The sequence below is a fragment of the Hyla sarda genome, chromosome 2 (assembly GCF_029499605.1).
Source record: "Hyla sarda isolate aHylSar1 chromosome 2, aHylSar1.hap1, whole genome shotgun sequence".
Lineage (NCBI taxonomy): Eukaryota > Metazoa > Chordata > Amphibia > Anura > Hylidae > Hyla > Hyla sarda.
The window spans coordinates 3,558,867-3,581,353 of NC_079190.1; the positions used below are offsets into that span (position 1 = coordinate 3,558,867).

The 22,487-nt window shown below is 44.5% G+C and overlaps 1 protein-coding gene across 4 annotated transcripts in view; it reads right to left on the minus strand.

The window, feature by feature from the left end:
- Positions 1-260: 260 nt before the first annotated feature.
- The window catches only part of LOC130358175 (NACHT, LRR and PYD domains-containing protein 3-like), a 215,317-nt gene continuing 193,090 nt past the window's right edge, over positions 261-22,487 (minus strand). For 2 of the 4 annotated variants that reach the window (XM_056561041.1, XM_056561042.1), the window contains 4 exons: positions 20,786-20,956; positions 14,759-14,929; positions 4,847-5,017; positions 261-511 (listed from right to left, as the gene is read on the minus strand). In XM_056561041.1, coding sequence (XP_056417016.1) covers positions 391-511; positions 4,847-5,017; positions 14,759-14,929; positions 20,786-20,956 — 634 coding nt within the window. In that variant the 3' untranslated portion in view covers positions 261-390. The remainder of the gene's footprint in view (positions 512-4,846; positions 5,018-14,758; positions 14,930-20,785; positions 20,957-22,487) is intronic. The other 2 variants (XM_056561040.1, XM_056561044.1) reach the window with 2 other exon arrangements.

Below are 22,487 nucleotides of genomic sequence, written 5' to 3' on the forward strand. Positions count from 1 at the left end.
AGCAGTGGTCTTCAACCTGCGGACCTCCAGCTGTTGCAAAACTACAACTCCACAGCCAACATCTGTCCGGGCATGCTGGGATTTGTAGTTTTTCAATAGCTAAAAGGCATCCTGGTTGGAAAACATTGCCTTAGAAGAGTGTTTCCCAACCTGGGTGGCTCCAGCTGTTGCAAAACTACAACTCCCAGCATGCCCGGACAGCCGTTGGCTGTCCGGACATGCTGGGAGTTGTAGTTTTGCAACATCTGGAGGTCCGCAGGTGGAAGACCACTGGTATAGAGGGTTTAATTACTGGATGTATCATTGGTTAGGATAGAACTTTCCTGTATGACCGAGGGCATCACCTTTATTATAATACAAGACATTTACTTATCAGTGATATTAGTCCTGTCATCTTTTCAAAAAATTCAGCATCCTGTGTGCTCGGTAAAATATCATCAGACTTGGTTTGTCTATTTCCACCTTTCTTATTTCTTCCTCTTCCTCTTCAGACAATTTATTGCCCATTAAGCTAGAACAGAAACAGAATGTGCAGTATTAGTTACTTTCTATTGTAAGGATTTTCACTTGAGGACGGGATCTGTATAATTTTGTCTTTGTTTTCCAGACCCGATAACCTTGGGAGATATATTAATACAGTGACACCAGTTTCCTGAAGGTCACTGTCCCCAAGGGTTGGGATAAGTGCCGCCCTGAACTAACTCACAGCCTCTGTCCCTGCTTTTTGGGGTGCCCACCTCCTTAATAGGGTGGCCCAAACCACGTTGCTGGTCCCTTTGCGACTAAGGTGCAGGGCGTAGGGAAGTTAAAGTAACAAACAACACAGTATGGAAGTCAGAGAAAAGGTCAGGGCACAAAGGAACTAAAGGGAACCCGTCACCAGATGTTATCCTTAAAGGGGTGCTCAGCTGCTTAGCGTTTGGAACAAACTGTTCCGAACGCTGGAGCTGGCGCCAGGAGCTAGTGATGTCATAGCCCCACCCCCTCATGATGTCACACCCCGCCCCCTCAATGCAAGTCTGTGTCTTAAGCCTCACAACCACAGGGTCGAAATATCGTGATGTCGCAACTCCCTCGCATAGACTTCCATTAAGGGGGCGGGGCGTGATGTCACACGGGGGCGGAGTCATGTCGTCACGATCTTCCATCTCCGTGGTCGGGATGGTATTAGCCTGAGAGCCTCCAGCGCTTCCGGAAGCAGTTACAGGTGGGTGCTGCATGCTATATTGCGGACCCCTGCTATCAAACATCTTATAGATGTCTAGGGGCAGAGTACCCCTTTAAAATACCTCCTTCACTTTTCTCTCTTTGTTTGATGCATTTCACTCTGCGTAGGGAGGGTTTTGTGATATACTTATGTTGAATTATGAAAAAAAAAAGTTGTAAGTTGATGGTCAAACAATGTACGAAGTGATAGAACAATCTGTGCCATAAAGCATTTCCTAGTTAGATTGTCCCTCAACTGTCCGACTGGAAGGAATTATAAGGAAAAACTAAACTTTTCCCCTAACCACAGTATAGGGGATAAGTAGCTTATTGCGGGGGTCCGAGCGCTGGGACCCCCCACAGTTTCCAGGACGGGACCCCAGCTCTTGCAGAGAGGAGCGTGTGTCATCTACTGACGGCACACCATCTATTCATTTCTATGAGAGCTCCGATGATTCCCAAATGCTGTACTCGGGTCTTTTTGGTGCTCCCATAGAAATGTATGGAGCATGTGCTGCCTGCAGCATGCGCTCCGTTCTGGGACCTTCCGCGATCAGTTACTTATACCCTATTCTATGGATAGGGAAAAAGTTCATTTTTGCCTGATATCTCCTTTAATGCATTGAGTTGCTGACATGCGATTGGCTGATTATCTATTGCTTGCGTTAACAAGCAATTGAACAGGTGTACCTAATCAAGTGGCCAATGGTTGTATTGTGGTGTCCCAGCACCATTAGCTGTCCTAAGGCTTTGGACTGCTTCGGGCAGCTTGGCAGCACTAGCTGTTGGTCCCACTAGAGACTACAAAAAGCTAAAAAAGTAAGGTGTAGTAAAACGTAACTGTTACTATGGTCTAGGATAAAAACCACCCCAAAAAAATCATAATAGTGCAAAAAAGTGGTCAACAAAAATTATTCAATCACCAAACTTGATAAAATTGTCAATGCATCCTGTCACAGCTTAGAAAGCTTAGAAAAATTCTTGATCAAAAGTCAGTCATTATATAGCATATATACATTTTATATCACAATTATATGAGTTTCGATCAAGAGCCCAAGTATAGTATAAAGCAAAAGAACCAAAAGCAGCCACGAGTAGGAGTGAATGCCATTAGCCACCCAGTCACCAATAGGGTGAAAATAACATATAGTGGGATGGAATGTAACAATGTAATACTCACCCCTTAGGCCAGTTTCAATATAGACATTAACTAGGGGAAAACCATTGACCCAGCGATGGCTACTAGTCTGGTAGATAATGGTAATGCTGCAGGTAGATCCTGCAGTGGCAGGAAGCCCGTAGAATCCTGAGACCTCCGGGATTATAACTAATGATTACTAATTTGGCCCCTTACACACTGCAGTTGCTCCCCGTCGAGAATGGCTATCAAAGCCTCTTTTTTTTTTTCCGGCCGTTCCCATGACGGGGAGCAACGGCAAACAATGGGTCCCGGCGGCTCCCATTTACCATTATTCAGCCGTTCTGAATAGCGGGAGAAAAAGACGGCACATGCTGTAATTTTTCTCCTGCTATTCTGCCCGGCACTCCCGTCGGCCGTTACACTGCCGTGCACTAACGGCAGTGTGAAAGAAGCCTATCAATGAAACATACATGGTAAAGTTAGTAAATCTAAGTTGGATCATAGCAATAATTTAAGCTTTGGCTACCTTGTATCAAGACGCAAAATCCAGAACGTTTCCCATCTGAATTTTTTACTTCAGTCTTCTCCTTGGCAGGGAGAGCGTACTCTCTCAACGCCAATGACGCTCAAACTCGTCAGGTCCCCTTCGTGTCTTTCATAAAAGTGTCTTGTAAGCCCAGACATAGACCTTGGCAACCTGTTCACATCTTGCTGCTTGCCCAGTTGTTCGGACATATGGATCTTCAGTTTATGTGCCTCCAATATATTGAAGTCTGCACTCTTTACAGATGGCTGAGTAGATTACATGATTCATTTGCTAATTAATAAAAGAGGTCATATTATATGTATCATTAGTAGAATATGTAAAGGTGAAAGGATATCCAGCGCAGTGGCTCGTATGCCGCAGATTTATTCGGCACAGCAAACGTACAGGTGCAAGACAATAGTGACGCGTTTCGATCGCCTAGGCGATCGAAACACGTCACTATTGTCTTGTACCTGTACGTTTGCTGTGCCGAAAAAATCTGTTGCATACGAGCTACTGCGCTGGATATCCTTTCATCTTTGCATTGTTATACAGGGTTGTCCACGCTGATCCGCGACGCAGTGAAGTCTTCATTGGGGTGAGCTGGTGCTCCTCTCTTCAATATTAGTAGAATATGATTTAAACGTGTTGGATTTTTCATATATTTGCACAGTTCATATCTACTACAATTACATTTGTAATTTTCCTTACTTTTTAGCCAGATATCTTTATGTAAACTTGTTTTATGCTCGCTGGGAGAAAGCTGGTTACGTAACAAAATCGCCTTACGGGGCACAATTCTAACACCCTGCTCCAATATGTTAGATAAAATTTGACCATAATGGAGAACCGATAAGCGTTTTAGGATAATCTGTTGGAGGTCTTTAAATTTGGTATTGTAGGCAGTGGTAAATTTCGGAACAACAGGCTTATTTGAAATACTGGATATTTACGGTCTTAATATCGTACGTACATAATATCCAAGTGGTTTGGTGTCCACTATGTTTGCGACTTGATACTAGGTATTAAAAAGGCTTAAATTAGTGCTATGATCTAACTTAGATTTACTAACTTTACCATGTATATATTATCATTGATATTAGTAGTTATATTGTCCTTTTGTTCTATATACATTTTTGTCTGTGTAGCTTTATATTACCTGAATAACCAACACTGGTGTTTTCACTTTTGTCTACTTGCTCATGTGATCCCATTTGCTTCCAATGTGGGCATATTTGAAGAAGTTATGATTCATTTGTTTCCAGGTATATAAGCATACGACATCTAGCAATTGTATATTTGCTATGAATAAGATCTATTGACAGATCGAAGCTCTTCAGCGTTTCGTTTTTTTTTGTTTTTGTTTGTTTTTTACTGCACTGTATTTTTTGTTCCACACTATTTTAATTTGGATTAATTAAAGTTTTGGATTTATGGGAGCTGTAGCTCTTTTTTGCTATCATCTGATGTCTTCACCTGGAATCCGGCCTTGATTATCTGCTTCCGTGCTCCCTGAGGGAATATATTCTTCCATGTTGCGTGGATCAATCTGACATAGAGTGGTGAGCTGACCCCATTTATTATTATATTTTGTGTCTTAATAGATTTCAGTCGATAACTTTACATCCTGATCCCTCATACACACAAACGCACCACTCACCCAAGTGTTCATGCATTGGGAAATGGGGATGGAGGCCATTTTTGTAGCATCACAACCTAAACTTCTACAGGGTAGGTGCCCATGGTTGTGTGAGGACATGTTCCCGATCTCAGGACATAGAAACAATATGTCATATGAATGAGTCATATGAGGAGACGAGACGTTCAGACATCAGTAGAGACGTCACATATCAAGGTGCAGTCAGCAGTTTATCTCATAGACATAACAATGGTGCGGAGCATAAAATAGAATAAAATTCATGTATAACTTGTGCCCCACATGTCTCAGTCCAGTACACATCTCTTATACTTACTTTATTTGCTTTAGCTTGCAGTCTGGACTGGACAGAGCGTCCACCAAGTCCCTGAGGTGAGGACCAGACAGACGGTTACCAGACAGGACAAGTATCTCCAGGGATGTATTATTCCTTATTACAGATGCCAACTGGGTGCAGGAAGTGTTTGGTAGATTATTACCACCCAATCTGAAAGAATAAGAAGATGAAATGTGGGTGACGTCTCCACAGAGCGTTAGTATAAAATCTGTAGATTGTGAATGTGGAGAGAAAATGTCCCCGACTGTTAGTAAAATCCATAAATGTCATCACTAGAAGCCGCCTCTTGTGTGTGGCTGCTAGACATTAATACTATTACAGTGTGAGGAGGACTTTGTGTGCAGCACTGCAGGGGTGACTTACAATGTTAAACTAAATATCGGGCAGCCACCACAGTGCTGCCACAAGGTCCACCTGATCACACAGTAATAATAATAATGTAATAACTTATTATTACTCGTGAGCAGGTGCCCAGAGGACTACGTATGGCAATGTGTTGGCTGTGTTGCACAGAAATTCCTAAACTGGGCTCCATACCATGCATCCTGTCCTTCCTGGTTCATAACCTATTCACCAGAGGCAACAAAATGACCTCAATTACCAACGGTGGCCAATATGAAAATGTACTTAAAGGGGTACTCCGGCCCCAAGACATCTTATCCCCGATCGTAGGAGTCCCGCCGCTGGGGACCCCCGCGATCTAGCATGCAGCACCCACCTGTAAGTACTGCTGGAAGCGCTGGAGGCTCTCAGTCTTATGCCTCCCGACCACGGGGACGGAAGATCGTGACGTCACAACTCCGCCCCGTGTGATGTCCCACCCCGCCCCCTCAATGCAAGTCTATGGGAGGGGGCGTGACAGCTGAGCTGAGAGATGAGTGAATCGAAGCTGAAGAAGCCGAATTCGTTTCATGAAATATTCGAATTGCAATGAATGTGAATATCGCCGAAATTCTATTGCGTGAATCGCTTCCTTAAACTCCCTTTTACAGCATTCCAGCCTCCAGGGCATCTAAAATGGAAGATCCACATGTCAGTACATGGGGCAAGGAACGCTGGGAAGGCAAGGCGGGAAGGGAGGTAGGTGGGATGACCCTGAATCACATGCAGGATGCAGCCTATCAGCATCCAGTCACCCCTGTGATGTCACAGCCCTATATAATCGGCAGCCATTTTGCGGCTGCTCATTTCATGCCATACACTGCAGAGGGATAGGATGGACTGCCTGTGCCTGTGTGTTACACAAAAACACTGATCCCAGCAGCGTCTGAACTCCTAGGCACGTCAGCGTTCTGGTGGACAGAGAGCAGTGCTTTTTCTCACTGAAAAGGATTTTTACAGCAGCCATTAACCTCCCAGTCACTTTCTCCAGCATTTTATCAGAGAGGGGCAGATAGCTTTTCTTTGCCTCATACATTTCAACAAGCTGCCTCAATTTCATGAACCTTAGCAGAGGAGGCAGGAATGATTTTCCAGCGCAATTCTGTGTATTTGTTCCACAAGAAATCATCTGCTGCTTATACTAGTCTGTAGACGGTATTATAACCAGCAGTCCATTCTTAATACTCTGTGACAGAGTGAAATTTGGGGTTTAATAAATGTTTTTGCATACCACATACCTACATCTAAGTAGTGTACTATTTGTGCCTGATAATCTGTAACAAGCCTAGATAATCTGAATCTAGGCAAAAGTAATCTCTAGATGGTGTTTAACGAAAATAGGTTTTCAAGCGTACTGTAGCATATTGTTTTGCACTCATACATGCATACCACGTACCTACATCTAAGTAGTGTACTATTTGTACCTGTTAATCTGTAACAAGCCTAGATACTGTGAAAGTCCAGGCAAAAGTAATCAACGGCTGGTGTTTTATGAAAATACGTTTTTCAAATGTACTGTAGAGCATTTTTTTGCCCTCATACGTGCATACCACATACCAACATCTAAGTAGTGTACTATTTTGTACCTGTTAATCTGTAGCAAGCCTAGATAATCTGAAAATCCAGCCAAAAGTAATCACCGTCTGTTGTTGTACAAAAATACGTTTTTCAAGCGTACTGTAGCGCATTTTTTTCCCTCATACGTGCATACCACATACCTACATCTAAGTAGTGTACTATTTTGTACCTGTTAATCTGTAACAAGCCTAGATACTGTGAAAGTCCAGGCAAAGGTAATCACCAGCTGATGTTTTATGAAAATATGTTTCTCAAGCGTACTGTAGCGCATTTTTTTTGCCCTCATATGTGCATACCACATACCTACATCTAAGTAGTGAACTTTTTTGCACCTGTTAATCTGTCAAGGGCCTACATACAGTGAAAGGCCAGTACACACCTGCTGCTGTTCAAAACAAATACTTTTTTAGGTGTAGTGAAGCGTATTGTACTCCCCTTGTATACGCACTAAGTATGTCAGGCAGAGAACTGCCAGGACGTGCACAGAGGAGTGGCAGAGGCCTAAATTTATCAGGCAGAGGTCGCAGAAGACTAGGGGCGAGTGGCAGTAGGAGTTGAAGCGAGAGGCCTGAGCTCCCGGTATCAGCCAGCGGTCGTGTCTCAACTAGCAACCCATCTGCCGTTATCAATTGGTTGACGCGGTCATCCACTTCATCACAAGTGACATCTGACACCCCCAGTCAGCAGTCAGTGGGTTCCTCAGACACAACCCTCAGTTAGCATGGCCCGGGAGCTGTCCCTGTCCTCCCATTGCCTCTGTCCTATGCTGTTCCCTCACCTAAAGAAGTATCTTACGCAGTGGGTTCAGCTCCACTTTTCAGTGAGGAAGATGGATTAGATGACAGTCAGCAGCTACTGTCCAGCCAAGAAGTGGAGGAGACATCCGTCGCTTCCACCGCTAGGCCGGCAAGTATTGATGAGAGTGACGTGGGAGGTGGTGTTTCCAGCATTCAGGGGCCTGAAGCAGACACTGTTGAGGAACCTGAGGAGGACATCAGTGACGTGCAGACAGAACTATGATGATGAAGCCGATCGCACTTAGGAGCCAGGTGCAGAGGGGGCTTCATCATCATCAGCAGAAGAGGGTTGCAGGTTGCCCATGAGGCAGCAGCTGAACCAGCAAGGTGGTAGCATGGTTGTCAGTGAGCATGGTGGCAGAAGTGGAAATTCTGGAGCCAAAAGTGCCGAGGTAGACCACCTGCTTCGCGACAGCCTACCTTCCCTGGAGGTAGTGGAACAGGGAATTCTGGAGACGGCGGCAGTAGCAGTCAATTAGTGCAGACTGTTGGTGGGAAAATCAGCTATTTGGTGGTGTGGCAGTTTTTCATCAGGCATTCGGAGGAGGTTCACGTAGCCACATGCAAGATATGTTGGCAGAAGGTGAAGCGTGGCCAGGGTCCCAATGTGGGCACCACGGCCCTGCATCAACATATGATGTGCCATCATAAAGGGGCCTGGGACAACAATGGCTCAGATGTAGTGGTTCAGCCTGCCACATTGACCAGTGGCACACCGCTCCCTCTTTCAGCCAGTCAAGGGTCCACCACCTCAGCCAAAGGGAGCTGTGTGTCATACCCTCCTTCTGTCGCTCCAGATGCTCCTGCTCCTCCTACTTTTAGTCAGTCATTCTGCCAACAATCCATCAGCAAAGCCATGTCCAAGAGACAACAGTATGCGCCCACTCATCCAATGGTGCAGAAGCTGAATGTCCTTCTGTCCAAGTTGCTGGTGCTGCAGTCCCTCCCTTTTCAAGTGGTGGACTCTGCATCTTTCAGAGAGCTGATGGCTTGTACTGAGCCGACGTGAAGAGTCCCAAGATGATATTTCTTTGCGAAGAAGGCAGTACCAGCCCTGCATAATTTTGTAGAAGAGAAGGTGTGCCAGTCCTTGAGCCTGTCTGTGTGTTCAAAAGTGCACGGCAGCACCGACCTGTGGAGCTGTAACTACGGTCAGGGACAATACATGTCTTTTATGGCCCACTGGGTGAATGTGGTTCCTGCACAGCCACAACAGCAACTTAGACGCCGCTTCCTCCTCCGCGCTCTCAGGCCGTAGGTCATGTGACAATTTGCGACTTCACCTCCTCATCCTCCACCGTGTCCTCGGCCTCCACTGCACGGACAAGTCTCAGTGCCCTTTCATCATACCATGTGTGCAGGGCACGGCAGTGTCACGCTGTTCTTCCCATGGTTTGCCTTGGAGAATGGAGTCACACAGGGGAGGAACTGCTAAAATTCATTCATCAAGAAATCCGAGTATGGCTTACTCCACGAAATCTGGAAATGGGAACCATGGTAACCGACAACGGGAACAACATCTTGGCTGCGCTGCGACAAGGAAGGGTGAGCCATGCGCCCTGCATGGCACTTGTGTTCAATCTGGTTGTCAACCGGTTCCTAAAGTCTTCCCCCCCCATTTGCAAGACATCCTAACAATGGGAAGGAAACTTTGCATGCACTTCAGCCACTCGTACACCGCAAAGCACACCCTCCTTGAGCTGCAGCGTCAGAACGGTATCCCACAACATAGTCTTATTTGTGACGTTGCCACACGTTGGAATTCCACCCTCCATATGTTGGAACGACTATACGAACAGAGAAAAGCCATCACCGATTTCTTGATGATCCAATAGGGTACTCCCCTGTGTAACTTCAATGTGAACCAGTGGCAGCTCATACGTGACACCTGCCTTTTGCTCAGGCCCTTTGAGGAAGCCACATTATTAGTCAGTCGCCTGGATTACGGCATGAACGACGTCATTCCACTGCTTCATTTCCTACAACACGTGTTGGAAACGATGGGTGGTCAGGGCAATGGAGACGTTGCCGCTACATCTCACGGCCACATGAGCCCTGTGGGGGCTGAACTGGAGGAGGAGGATGAGGGGTACAGTGGAGCACAGTTTAGGTTTCATGAGATGGGCATTGTTTCTAGTCATCTGACGGGAGAGGAGGAGCGTGATCAGCTAGAGGGTTATGAGGAAGGTGAGACAGAGGACCCAGACACACCTTGGCAGTGTGCAGTGGAGATGGAGACACGGAGTCCCTCTGAGTCACTTGCACAAATGGCACGATGCATGCTCAGTTGCTTGTGTAGTTGTAATAGATGTGTCTATGTTTTCCTTCCATGTAAAAAAATTATTCATTTAGGAGGCCCCTTCCCCATCTGCCCCTCCCCTCTCTGCTCACTTCATCTGGCCCCCACCATCGTCTGAAGACTTTGAACAAAGAAAGCCTGGGAATGACTCAGGAGTGGCATGCCTTTCCCCCTAGCAGGGGGTGGGAACTTATGCTACTTACAGAGGTTATATAAATCAGGGGCCTGCTTAATAAAGATCAGAAGTATTTTACCACTGACCAAGTGTGTCTGTGTGAATTACTCCAATGCAAGCACAAAGAATCAAAGGCCTTTTTGTATTTGGAAGGGAGTAGAACACTTACCAGGCTATCTGATTAATCTATATCATAGTGATCGCCGAATTGTCAACATTCGGCAGTGGGATGACTTCTGGCTCGCCACCTTATTGGACCCTCGCTACCGGCACAAAGTTGGGGCCTTTTTTACACCCACTGAGAGGGAGGACTAACTGACCTACTACAGAGACATCCTACGTAGTCAGTTGGCTGATGCCTATCAGCGCCATTGTCCATCCACTTGCAGGTCTGACTCGGGGGGCCCTCTGCATGCACCTTCCACTGCCATGGCTGCTGTGGAGGGTGGCAGGAGCAGTACCAGCTCCATTAGCAGCAGCCTAAGTCTACAGTCGCTGATGAGTAGCTTTCTTCTCCCGCATAGTGAAGCAACTCATCAGCAGCAAGTAGACCTGGAGCAGGACCTGAGCCAGCAGGTGGTGACATACCTTGACATGGCCATGCCAACAAACCTTGAAGACTTCTGGGCAGCCAAACATGATTTATAGAAAGAGAAAAAAAAGGGGAGAGGACTGTGCCTCGTGTATTATCCAGGATTGCAGTGTCCCAGACAGGGACTAAGGAAGCGACGTATCTATAAAGTGGCTGCTCACCAGATATAAGTTAAAACAAGCATATCACCCCTTAGGGTTACTTAGCATATAGGCAGGAGCGAACTGCGAGGCCCAGGGTCCAACAGGAGAGGATGAGATCTTCTTCCATGCAATCAAGAAGGAACAAAGAGAAAAAGGAACCTTGTCTAGGCATTGTTCGCAGATCCAGGGTAATAAAAAACAGATGTGTATGCAAAAAAGGCACTTTTTTCCATACACATCTGTGTTTTATTACCCTGGATTTGCGAACAGCGCCTAGACAAGGTTCCTTTTTTCTCTTTGTTCCAAACTTGATTTAAGGCTGCAACTAGCACAGTTTGCCCTGGAAAAGCTGTCCTGCCTGGCTAGTAGTGTGCCATCAGAGCGGGTGTTTAGTGCAGTGGGGGCCATAGTCACCCCAAGGAGAACTCGTCTGTCCACGAAAAATGTGGAGAGACGGACCTTTGTGAAGGTGAATCAGGCATGGATCAGCCAGGATTTCCACCCACCAATGAAGATGCAACAGAGTAGATAGACCATGGTGCTACACCAACACTTCACAAATATGGATAGTGCTAAACAGATTTAAGGCGCTGCTTACAAACATTCCTCCGTATAACACCTTTTTTCAGCCACCTTCATCACCGGGTAGTGGTATTGCCACCCACCGCACCATTCTGTCACTGGGTCACTTTCAGGAAGCCTGATACTGCTGCTGCCACCTCCAGGCTGTTTTATTCAGCCCCTATTTTGTCTCCTTATGCTTCTGCCAACTCCAAGTTGTGCCATTCCACCACTATATGGTCTCCTCATGCTTCAGCCACCTTCAGGCTATGCCAATTAGACACCATATGGTCTCCTCATACTAATGCCACCTCCAGGCTCTGTCATTGTGCTGTCATGTGACATGTGGCTGCTTCTTCAATTTGGTCCTTTGTAGCCACACTCCATGTCCCTGGCCACTAAAACTTGATAGTTTTACCTTAAATTTCAATTTCAAAATCTTAAATTTCAGTTTCAAAATCTTAATTTCAATGGTCTTCTCATGCTGCCACAAACTCCAGGCTGTGCCATTCAACCACCATATGGTCTCTCCTCATGTTTCCGCCACCTCCAGGCTGTGTCATTCAGCCAATATATAATTTTCTGATGCTGCTGGGACTGGGATATTACCTACACATTTTTTTTATGGTAGCACTAGCAAACATACATCTTCTATACAGATTTCAACATCCACCTTTTAATCTTAGGGGTTATGAAACCCTCTTATCTACTACTGCTGCTGCCTGATCCAGGCTGTGTGTTTCAGCAACTACATGGTTTAGTGATGCTGCTGGGCCTGTGCTTAATTTTTTTTGATGTTAGCAATAGCTAACATACATCTTCTATACAAATTTCATCATTCACCTTTTAATTTTAGGGGTTGTGAAGCCCTCGTGTACTCCTGCCTGATCCAGGTTGTGTGTTTCAGCAAGTGTGTGGTTTAATGATGCTGCTGGACCTGTGCCTAAATTTTTTTATGTTAGCACTAGCTAACATACATCTTCTATACAGATTTCAACATTCACCTTTTAATGTAAGGGGTTAGTAAGCCCTTTGTGTACTCCTGCTGCTGCCTGATCCAGACTGTGTGTTTCAGTAACTACATGGTTTAGTGATGCTGCTGGGCCTGTGCCCAAAATTTTTTGATGTTAGCACGAGCTAGCATACATCTTCTATACAGATTTCAACATTCACCTTTTAATGTTAGGGGTTGTGAAGCCCTCTTGTAAACTCATGCTGATGCCTGCTCATGGCTGTGTGTTTCAGGAACTACTTGGCTTACTAATGCAGCTGGGCTTGGGCCTACAATTTTTTGATACCTCTTCAATAGAGATTTCAACATTCACCTTTTAATGTTAGGGATTGTGAAGCCCTCTTGTAAACTTATGCTGATGCCTGCTCCAGGCTGTGTGTTTCAGGAACTACTTGGCTTACTGATGCTGCTGGGCTTGAGCCTTACATTTTTTGATGGTAGCACTAGCTAACATACATCTTCAATAGAGATTTCAACATTGACCTTTTAATCTTAGAGGTTATGAAACCCTCTTGTGTACTCCTGCTGCTGACTGCTCCTGTCTGTGTCATTCAGCAACTACATGGTTTAGTGATGCTGCTGGGCTTGGGCCTTAAATGTTTTGATGGTAGCAGTAGCTAACATACCTCTTCAATAGATATTTCAACATTGACCTTTTAATCTTAGAGGTTATGAAACCCTCTTGAGTACTCCTGCTGCTGACTGCTCCTGTCTGTATCATTCAGCAACTACATGGTTAAGTAGTGCTTGCTGGGCTTGGGCCCTATATTTTTGGATGGTAGCACCAGCTAACATACATGCTTAATAGAGATTTCAACATTGATCTTATATTCTTAGGGGTTATGAAGCCCTCCTGTGGACTCATGCTGCTGCCTGCTCCACTCTGTGTTTCAGGAACTACTTGGCTTACTGATGCTGCTGGGCTTGGGCCTTACATTTTTGGATGGTAGAACTAGCTAACATACATGCTCAATAGAGATTTCAACATTCATCTTATAATCTTAGGGGTTGTGAAGCCCTCCTGTGGAATCATGCTGCTGCCTGCTCCACTCTGTGTGTTTCAGGAACTACTTGGCTTACTGATGCTGCTGGGCTTGGGCCTTAAATTTTTGGATGGTAGCACTAGCTAACATACATCTTCGTTAGAGATTTCAACATTCCCCTTTTAATGTTAGGGGTTGTGAAGCCCTCTTGTGTACTCATGCTGATGTCTGCTCCAGGCTGTGTTTCATGAACTACTTGGCTTACTGATGCTGCTGGGCTTGGGCCTTAAATTTTGTGATGGTAGCACTAGCTAACATACATGCTCAATAGACATTTCAACATAGATCTTTTAATATTAGGGGTTATGAAGCCCTCTTGTGCACTCATGCTGCTGCCTGCTCCACTCTGTGTGTTTCAGGTACTACTTGGCTTACTGTTGCTGCTGGGCCTGTGCCAAAAATGTTTTGATGGTAGCACTAGCTAACATACATCTTCAATTGAGATTTCAACATTCATCTTTTAATCGTAGGGGTTGTATTTTTTTCAAAACTGGGGGCCTATGGTCGTCGACGTCATATTTCCTGTGTAATTATCACAAGAATCCAATGAAACATCTTGAAGCAATAGCAATGAACCATAACTGATTAAATGAAACTTTCGTACTTTCATAGTCAGGGGGGCACTGAGAGGCAGGGTCTGGAACAGGGGGTATCTCGCCTGGTGGAGGACCACCAGCTTGATGCTCACCAGAATGGGTAATGAAAAAATTTAAATAATTTCACATCAATTTAAATTAAAAATTACATAAAATATCTCTTTATTCTCTTCAATTTTGACACCTTATGGTCTCCCTGCTGCCACATCGATGCTCTGCAACAGTGATTCTAATAGCAATGCCTGTAATCTGCATGTCATAATGAATAGCAGTATTATTTCACTTACCCAGCACACTCCCTATGCGTGTTACAGCATGGCAAAGTGTTCTGCACTCCTATTGGGGCTCTCTGTAGGCCAAAAATAGCCATTTTTAATACAGTTGCGCCGCAAATTTATTCGACCCGAAAGTAACTTTTTGAAATAATTCGGCGAATCGGCAGAATAAAATTTTTGAAAAGTTCGCTCATCTCTACACATCACTCACAATCTTGTGAGACCGATCACTGCTGTGAGCACAGAGCTGAAGACGTCTCACCTCTTAAAGGGACAGAGCTCTTATGTCTACGTTACAGAAGTAGAAATGTCACATATCAAGATGCAGTCAGCAGTTTATCTCATAGACATAACAATGGTGCGGAGCATAAAATAGAATAAAATCCATGTATAACTTGTCCCCACATGTCTCAGTCCTGTACACATCTCTTATACTCACTGTAATGTCTCTATCCTGCAGTCTGGACTGGACAGAGCGTCCACCAAGTCCCTGAAGTGAGGACCAGACAGACGGTTATCAGACAGGTCAATTGTCTTCAGGGAGGAGTTATTCCTTATTACAGATGCCAACTGGGTGCAGGAAGTTTCTTGTAGATTATTATTATTCAAACTGTAAGAATAAGAAGATGAGATGTGGGTGACGTCTCCACAGAGCGTTACTATAAAATCTGTAGATTGTGAATGTGGAGAGAAAATGTCCCCGACTGTTAGTAAAATCCATAAATGTCATCACTAGAAGCCGCCTCTTGTGTGTGGTGGATGTCAGGAATGGCGGCAGCAATATGATATGTCCACTGAGCCCAGATCCATGGTCTAGAGATACAGAACCCTCAGTAATGTCCTCACTTTATGGCATGTCATAAATCAGGGATTACTTCAGTACTTGGAATCTACAAGTGCCATAAAGCAGATGGAGGAACTTGTGTCCTTAGTCAGCAGCTGCTGACAACTCTCCTTCCTCCTCTATCTATTGTAGTCGGACTGACTGTCTGCTGGGCCGGGCAGATTCCTGTTGGGCCACTATGAATTGTCATTGAGTGGGACGGCCAAGTCTTCTGGTCACATAAATGCCGGCCCTTCTGTGGCTGCCATATATTAATAATATTACTGTGTGAGGAGTACTTTGTGTGCAGCACTGCAGGGATGACTTGCAATGTTAAACTAAATATCGGACAGCCACCACAGTGACGCACACAAGGTCCACCTGACCACACAGTAATAATAATGTAAGAACATTATTACTCATGAGCAGGAGCCCATAGGACCATGTGTGCACCAGTTTGTTAGTCCCATCACACAAAAAGTCATAAACTGGGCTCCATATCGTGCATCTTGTCCTTCCTGGTCCCAAGGACTATTGATAGCCCCGCCTCCTGACCTAAGATAGCTCCACTCAATGTCCTTAGAGAGCTCTGCCTCCTGACCTTAGATAGCTCACCCACATGTCTTTAGATAGCTCTGCCTCCTGCTTTAGATAGCCTGGCCTCATGACCTCTAGACCGTTGGCCGCGCACTGCTGTGCTCTTTAATAATGAAGTGATTTCCCCCCTCTTTCCTTAGGAGCCAACCCCATGCTGCTAAGGCAGAAAAAATACAGTTTTTGTGTGGGAGACTGGACTGGTGACAAGTATAGTGACTGATGTGACCCATTAGGACTATTAAGGATCTACATAGATACTGTGGGCAGAAATTCAGGACATAGTATCCATACAGGAGATTCCTAGCACTGGAGGGTAATTTTAGCCACTATACTTGTCACCCCAGTTATATCACCCCTGACGGATGTGACAGATGATGATCAGCCCTTACGGGGGTCATAATAATATGAGGTAAGACACCCATCAGTACCAGGAATCTGTATAATGCTAGGGGCTGATTAACCTAAATACCTTAGGGCTGATATGACCTCTACAGAAATCATATCAGCTTTAACAGAGGTCATAGCATTGGGGGGGTGGTATATACTTTATGATCCCCTGGTGCCTCCAGCAGAGGTGACTGTAGTATGGGTGAAAGTCCTGTTATCAGCCATTTCAGGCTGGGGAGAGGCAGACTGTATGACAAGTTATAGTAATCCGCAGCTCCCTGTTATCAGCCATTTCAGTTAAGGTCTGTACAAATTTACTGGTGGTCCGATCAGAGTTGTGAAGTTATTTGTGCTGCTATAGAGCCTGGGAATGGCTGCAGAAGTGAGGGGCCAAAGATGTATCAACAGAAAACTCTGCAGTCATCAGGAAAAGTCGGTCTGGGACAGATGGATAAGAATAGAGAACGTCTACTATCAAAGAAGACATCATCCGTGGTCGCTGGGTTATAATTATTATTGCCTTCATATAGAGGATAAGGATCTGCTAACAATGTGAGGAACCAATGATGTCCGGACATCAGACTCTGCAGAGAAGATGTTGCTGGAAGAAGACCTGGTGCCTGGATCAGATTAAGAAGAAAAGAAATGCAGCAGAAAAGACATCACTCAGGTCACTGATATCATTGTGTATTCTCCTGACTGTACCCATCAGAACTGTAGTCACTGATATAATTTTTTATTCTTCTGACTTTATCAATCAGAACTGTAGTCACTGATATCATTGTGTATTCTCCTGACTGTCCCATCAGAGCTGTAGTCACTGATATCATTGTGTATTCTCCTGACTGTCCCATCAGAACTGTAGTCACTGATATCATTTTTTATTCTCCTGACTGTATCCATCAGAACTATAGTCACTGATATCATTGTGTATTCTCCTGACTGTACCATCAGAGCTGTAGTCACTGATATCATTGTGTAGTATTCTCCTGACTGTATCCATCAGAGCTGTAGTCACTGATATCACTGTGTATTCTCCTGACTGTATCCATCAGAACTGTAGTCACTGATATAATTGTGTATTCTCCTGACTGTACCAATCAGAGCTGTAGTCACTGATATCATTGTGTATTCTCCTGACTGTATCCATCAGAGCCGGTCCCTGATTTCATTGAGTATTCTCCTGACTGTCACATCAGAGCTGTAGTCACTGATATTGTATATTCTCCTGACTGTCCCATCAGAGCTGAAGTCAGTGATATCATTGTGTATTCTCCTGACTGTATCCATCAGAACTGTAGTCACTGATATCATTGTGTATTCTCCTGACTGTCCTATCAGAGCTGTAGTCATTGATATAATTGTGTAGTATTCTCCTGACTTTCCCATCAGGGCTGTAGTCACTGATATCATTGTGTATTCTCCTGACTGTACCCATCAGAGCTGTAGTCACTGATATAATTATGTATTATCCTGACTGTATCCATCAGAGCTGGTCACTGATATAATTGTGTATTCTCCTGACTGTCTTATCAGAGCTGTAGTCACTGATATCATTGTGTATTCTCCTGACTGTCCAATCAGAGCTGTAGTCACTGATATCATTGTGTATTCTCCTGACTGTCCCATGAGAGCTGTAGTCATTGATATCATTATGTATTCTCCTGACTTTACCCATCAGAGCTGTAGTCATTGATATCATTGTGTATTCTCCTGACTGTCCCATCAAAGCTGTAGTCACTGATATCATTGTGTACTCTCCTGACTGTCCAATCAGAGCTGTAGTCACGGATATCATTGTGTATTCTCCTGACTGTCCAATCAGAGCTGTAGTCACTGATATCATTGTGTATTCTCCTTACTGTCCCATGAGAGCTGTAGTCACTGATATTATTGTGTAATATTCTCCTGACTGTCCCATCAGGGCTGTAGTCACTGATATAATTGTGTATTCTCCTGACTGTACCCATCAAAGCTGTAGTCATTGATATCATTGTGTATTCTCCTGACTTTCCCATCAGAGCTGTAGTCACTGATATCATTGTGTAGTATTCTCCTGACTGTCCCATCAGGGCTTTAGTCACTGATATAATTGTTTATTCTCCTGACTGTCCCATCAGAGCTGTAGCCACGGATATCATTGTGTATTCTCCTGACTGTTCCATCAGAGCTGTGGTAGTGTAGTATTATCCTGAGTGTCCCATCAGGGCTGCAGTCACTGATATCATTGTGTAGTATTCTCCTCACTGTCCCATCAGGGCTATATTCTCTGATATCATTGTGTATTCTCCTGACTTTCCCATCAGAGCTGAAGTCACTGATATAATTGTGTATTCTTCTGATTGTATCCATCAGAACTGTAGTCACTGATATCATTATGTAGTATTCTCCTGACTGTCCCATCAGAGCTGTAGTCACTGATATCATTGTGTATTCTCCTGACTGTATCCATCAGAGGCGTAGTCACTGATATCATTGTGTAGTATTCTCCTGGCTTTATCCATCAGAGCTGTAGTCACTGATATCACTGTGTATTCTCCTGACTGTATCCATCAGAACTGCAGTCACTGATATCATTGTGTATACTCCTGACTGCCCCATCAGAGCTGAAGTCACTGATATCATTGTGTATACTCCTGACTGTCTTATCAGAGCAGAAGTCACTGATATCATTGTGCATTCTCCTGACTGTCCCATCAGAGCTGTAGTCACTGATATCATTGTGTATTCTTCTGACTGTTCCCATCAGAGCTGTAGTAACTGATATCATTGTGTATTCTCCTGACTATACCCATCAGAGCCGTAGTCACTGACATCATTGTGTATTCTCCTGACTCTCCCATTAGAGCTGTAGTCACTGATATCATTATATATTCTCCTGACTGTCCAATCAGGGCTGTAGTCACTGATTTCATTGTGTATTCTCCTGACAGTCCCATCAGAACTGTAGTCACAGATATCATTGTGTATTCTCCTGACTGTCCCATCAGAGCTTAGTAACGGGTATCTCTAGAACCAGAACGCGGATCTAGGTAAGTGATACCTCAGTGAACTGGCTGTTAGTTTACCTTTAAGGCTAAGTTAGTGTCAAAGTTACCGCAACATGTGATAACCCTTGGTAACTAACAGTTTGTTAAAAACACACAGTGCTAGCGGTGTTTGTGTGCTTTTTAACATAAAAACAAAAGGTACAAAAATGTTTTGTTTTTATTAATAGTTGCCTGACAGTGTTATCTGAGGTATCAGAAGAAGGAATGGCTTTTTCCAAGCAGTCCAAAAATTATGCCTTTTTGGGAGTAGCAACAGGTATCGCATCTGGCAAGTAAAGTAGCAATGGCTTTTTCCAAGCCATCCAAAAATTCTCCCATTGACAGCACTATTAACAGGAATGGTGTGCAGAAAAGTGAAGAAGAAATATATGAAAAAAATTATTCTTTTTCTGGGATCATGGGGTTGTATATGTCTGGTGGTAGCCCCAACAGGGATTGTTGTAGAAGTAGCTGCAGTAGTACAGTGTGACACAAAGTACAGGAGAGGGTATCAGTACTTATGTAGGCCTGTACGTAGACTGGTGATAGTTGCAGCGAGTGGAAAGCAGGGGTGTTGGACTGGTGGTAGTAGTAGTATTCAGTGGACAGCAGGGGTGGTGGACTGGAGGTAGGAGTATCCAGTGGACAGCAGGGTTGGTGGACTGGAGGTAGTAGTAGTAGCCAGTGGACAGCAGGGGTGGTCGACTGGAGGTAGTAGTAGTAGCCAGCGGAGAGCAGGGGTGGTGGACTGGAGGTAGTAGTAGTAGCCAGTGGACAGCAGGGGTGGTGGACTGGAGGTAGTAGTAGTAGCCAGAGGACAGCAGGGGTGGTGGACTGGAGGTAGTAGTATCCAGTGGACAGCAGGGGTGGTGGACTGGAGGTAGTAGTAGTAGCAGCCAGCGGACAGCAGGGGTGGTGGACTGGAGGTAGTAGTATCCAGTGGACAGCAGGGTTGGTGGACTGGAGGTTGTAGTAGTAGCCAGTGGACAGCAGGGGTGGTGGACTGGAGTTAGTAGTAGTAGCCAGTGGACAGCAGGGGTGGTGCACTGGAGGTAGTAGTAGCCAGCGGACAGCAGGGGTGGTGGACTGGAGGTAGTAGTACCCAGTGGACAGCAGGGTTGGTTGACTGGAGGTAGTAGTAGTAGCCAGCGGACAGCAGGGGTGGTGGACTGGAGGTAGTAGTAGCCAGCGGATAGCAGGGGTGGTGGACTGTAGGTAGTAGTAGTAGCCAGTGGACAGCAGGGTTGGTGGACTAGGTAGTAGAAGTAGCAAGTCATTGCAAGTCATTATTGGCTAACCTGAGGTCATATGATCTTGCTAGTTGCAAAGTATTCTGGGCTACCCTGACATCATATCTGTGTCCCTACTTGATGATGCTATGCTAAAAAGGCACCAACTCCATGGGTTTCTAATCCCTTCCTCTTTTCTCACATGCTGTTACCAGCGTCAGCTGAAGTGAATCGGGCAATATTCACCTTCAGGACAAAGCAAATATTTCCCGAACTTCGGACCATACCCAGCTTCTAAAGGTTCAGTTTGCTCAACACTAGTGCGGAGCATAAAATAGAATAAAATCCATGTATAACTCGTCCCCACATGTCTCAGTCCTGTACACATCTCTTATACTCACTGTAATGTCTCTATCCTGCAGTCTGGACTGGACAGAGCGTCCACCAAGTCGCTGAAGTGAGGACCAGACAGACGGTTATGAGACAGGTGAAGTGTCTTCAGGGAGGAGTTATTCCTTATTACAGATGCCAACTGGGTGCAGGAAGTGTCGGGTAGATCATTACTTTCCAAGCTGTAAGAATAAGAAGATGAGATGTGGGTGACGTCTCCACAGAGAGTTAGTATAAAATCTGTAGATTGTGAATGTGGAGAGAAAATGTCCCCGACTGTTAGTAAATAAACTGTTAGTAAAAATTAAATAAATTTCCAGTACAGAAATCGCTGCCACAAATATAACCACATACAATACAGCAGCGCTCTGCAAATGCTAAGACATATGTGAGCAATGAATACATAAATTATACAGAACTATATTGCTGACAAATTAATTATACAAGTAAAATTGAGGTTCTTAGTGCACATTTTGATCATAATGTGTGAGCCCATCCACTGCATCAAGGACACCTCATATCAAATGGGACCTACACTATAGAGACGGCTCTCCTGGGCCTTAGCCCTACAGAATGTTCTCAGGACATGTAGGATCCAGCTTTGTCTTCATATACAACCTTTTATTAAAGGGGTACTCCGGTGAAAACCTTTTTTCTTTTAAATCAACTGGTGGCAGAAAGTTAAACATATTTGTAAATTACTTCTATTAAAAAAATCTTAATCCTTCCAGTACTTATTAGCTGCTGAATGCTACAGAGGAAATTCCTTTCCTTTTGGAACACTGATGACATCACGAGCACAGTGCTCTCTGCTGACATCTCTGTCCATTTTAGCAACCATGCATAGCAGATGTATGCTAAGGGCAGCATGATGGCTCAGTGGTTCAAATCCCACTAAGGACAACAACAAATAAAGCGTTATTATAATAACGTCAGCAGAGAGAACTGTGCTCGTGATGTCATTAGAGAGCGTTCCAAAAAGAAAAGAATTTCCTCTGTAGTATTCAGCAGCTAATAAGTGCAGGAAGGATTAAGATTTTTCAATAGAAGTAATTTACAAATATGTTTAACTTTCTGCCACCAGTTGATTTAAAAGAAAAAAGGTTTTCACCGGAGTACCCCTCTAACCTCCTGTGTGTCTATTGCTGCTTTACATAGAGCGGAGTATATCTGGATAATGGCTCTCTCTCAGGCTGGGTGACAGCTAGAGCTGCAATCATGATCTAGGATTAGAGCCATCTTAGCTTTACAACAAGACTGATATTGTGGTTCTAGCCATGATCCAGCCTGAGATAGCAGGTTATAGGGGGAGCTGAATTTATTCTAACACCTGGACATTTACACCCAAACATAAATAACTGTCTGTACCCGATCTGTAAAATCCACTGACAACTTCTCTAGTGACACCTTTTTACATGGAATAATGATTATTATACAGGGATGGCCATTTCTATGGATACACCTTAATAAAATGGGAATGGTTGGTGATAACTTCCTGTTTGTGGCACATTAGTATATGTGAGGGGGGGAAACTTTTCAAGATGGGTGGTGACCATGGCGGCCATTTTGAAGTTGGCCATTCTGAATCCAACTTTTGTTTTTTCAATAGGAAGAGGGTCATGTGACACATCAAACTTATTGGGAATTTCACAAGAAAAACAATGATGTGCTTGGTTTTAACGTAACCTTATTCTTTCCTGAGTTATTTACAAG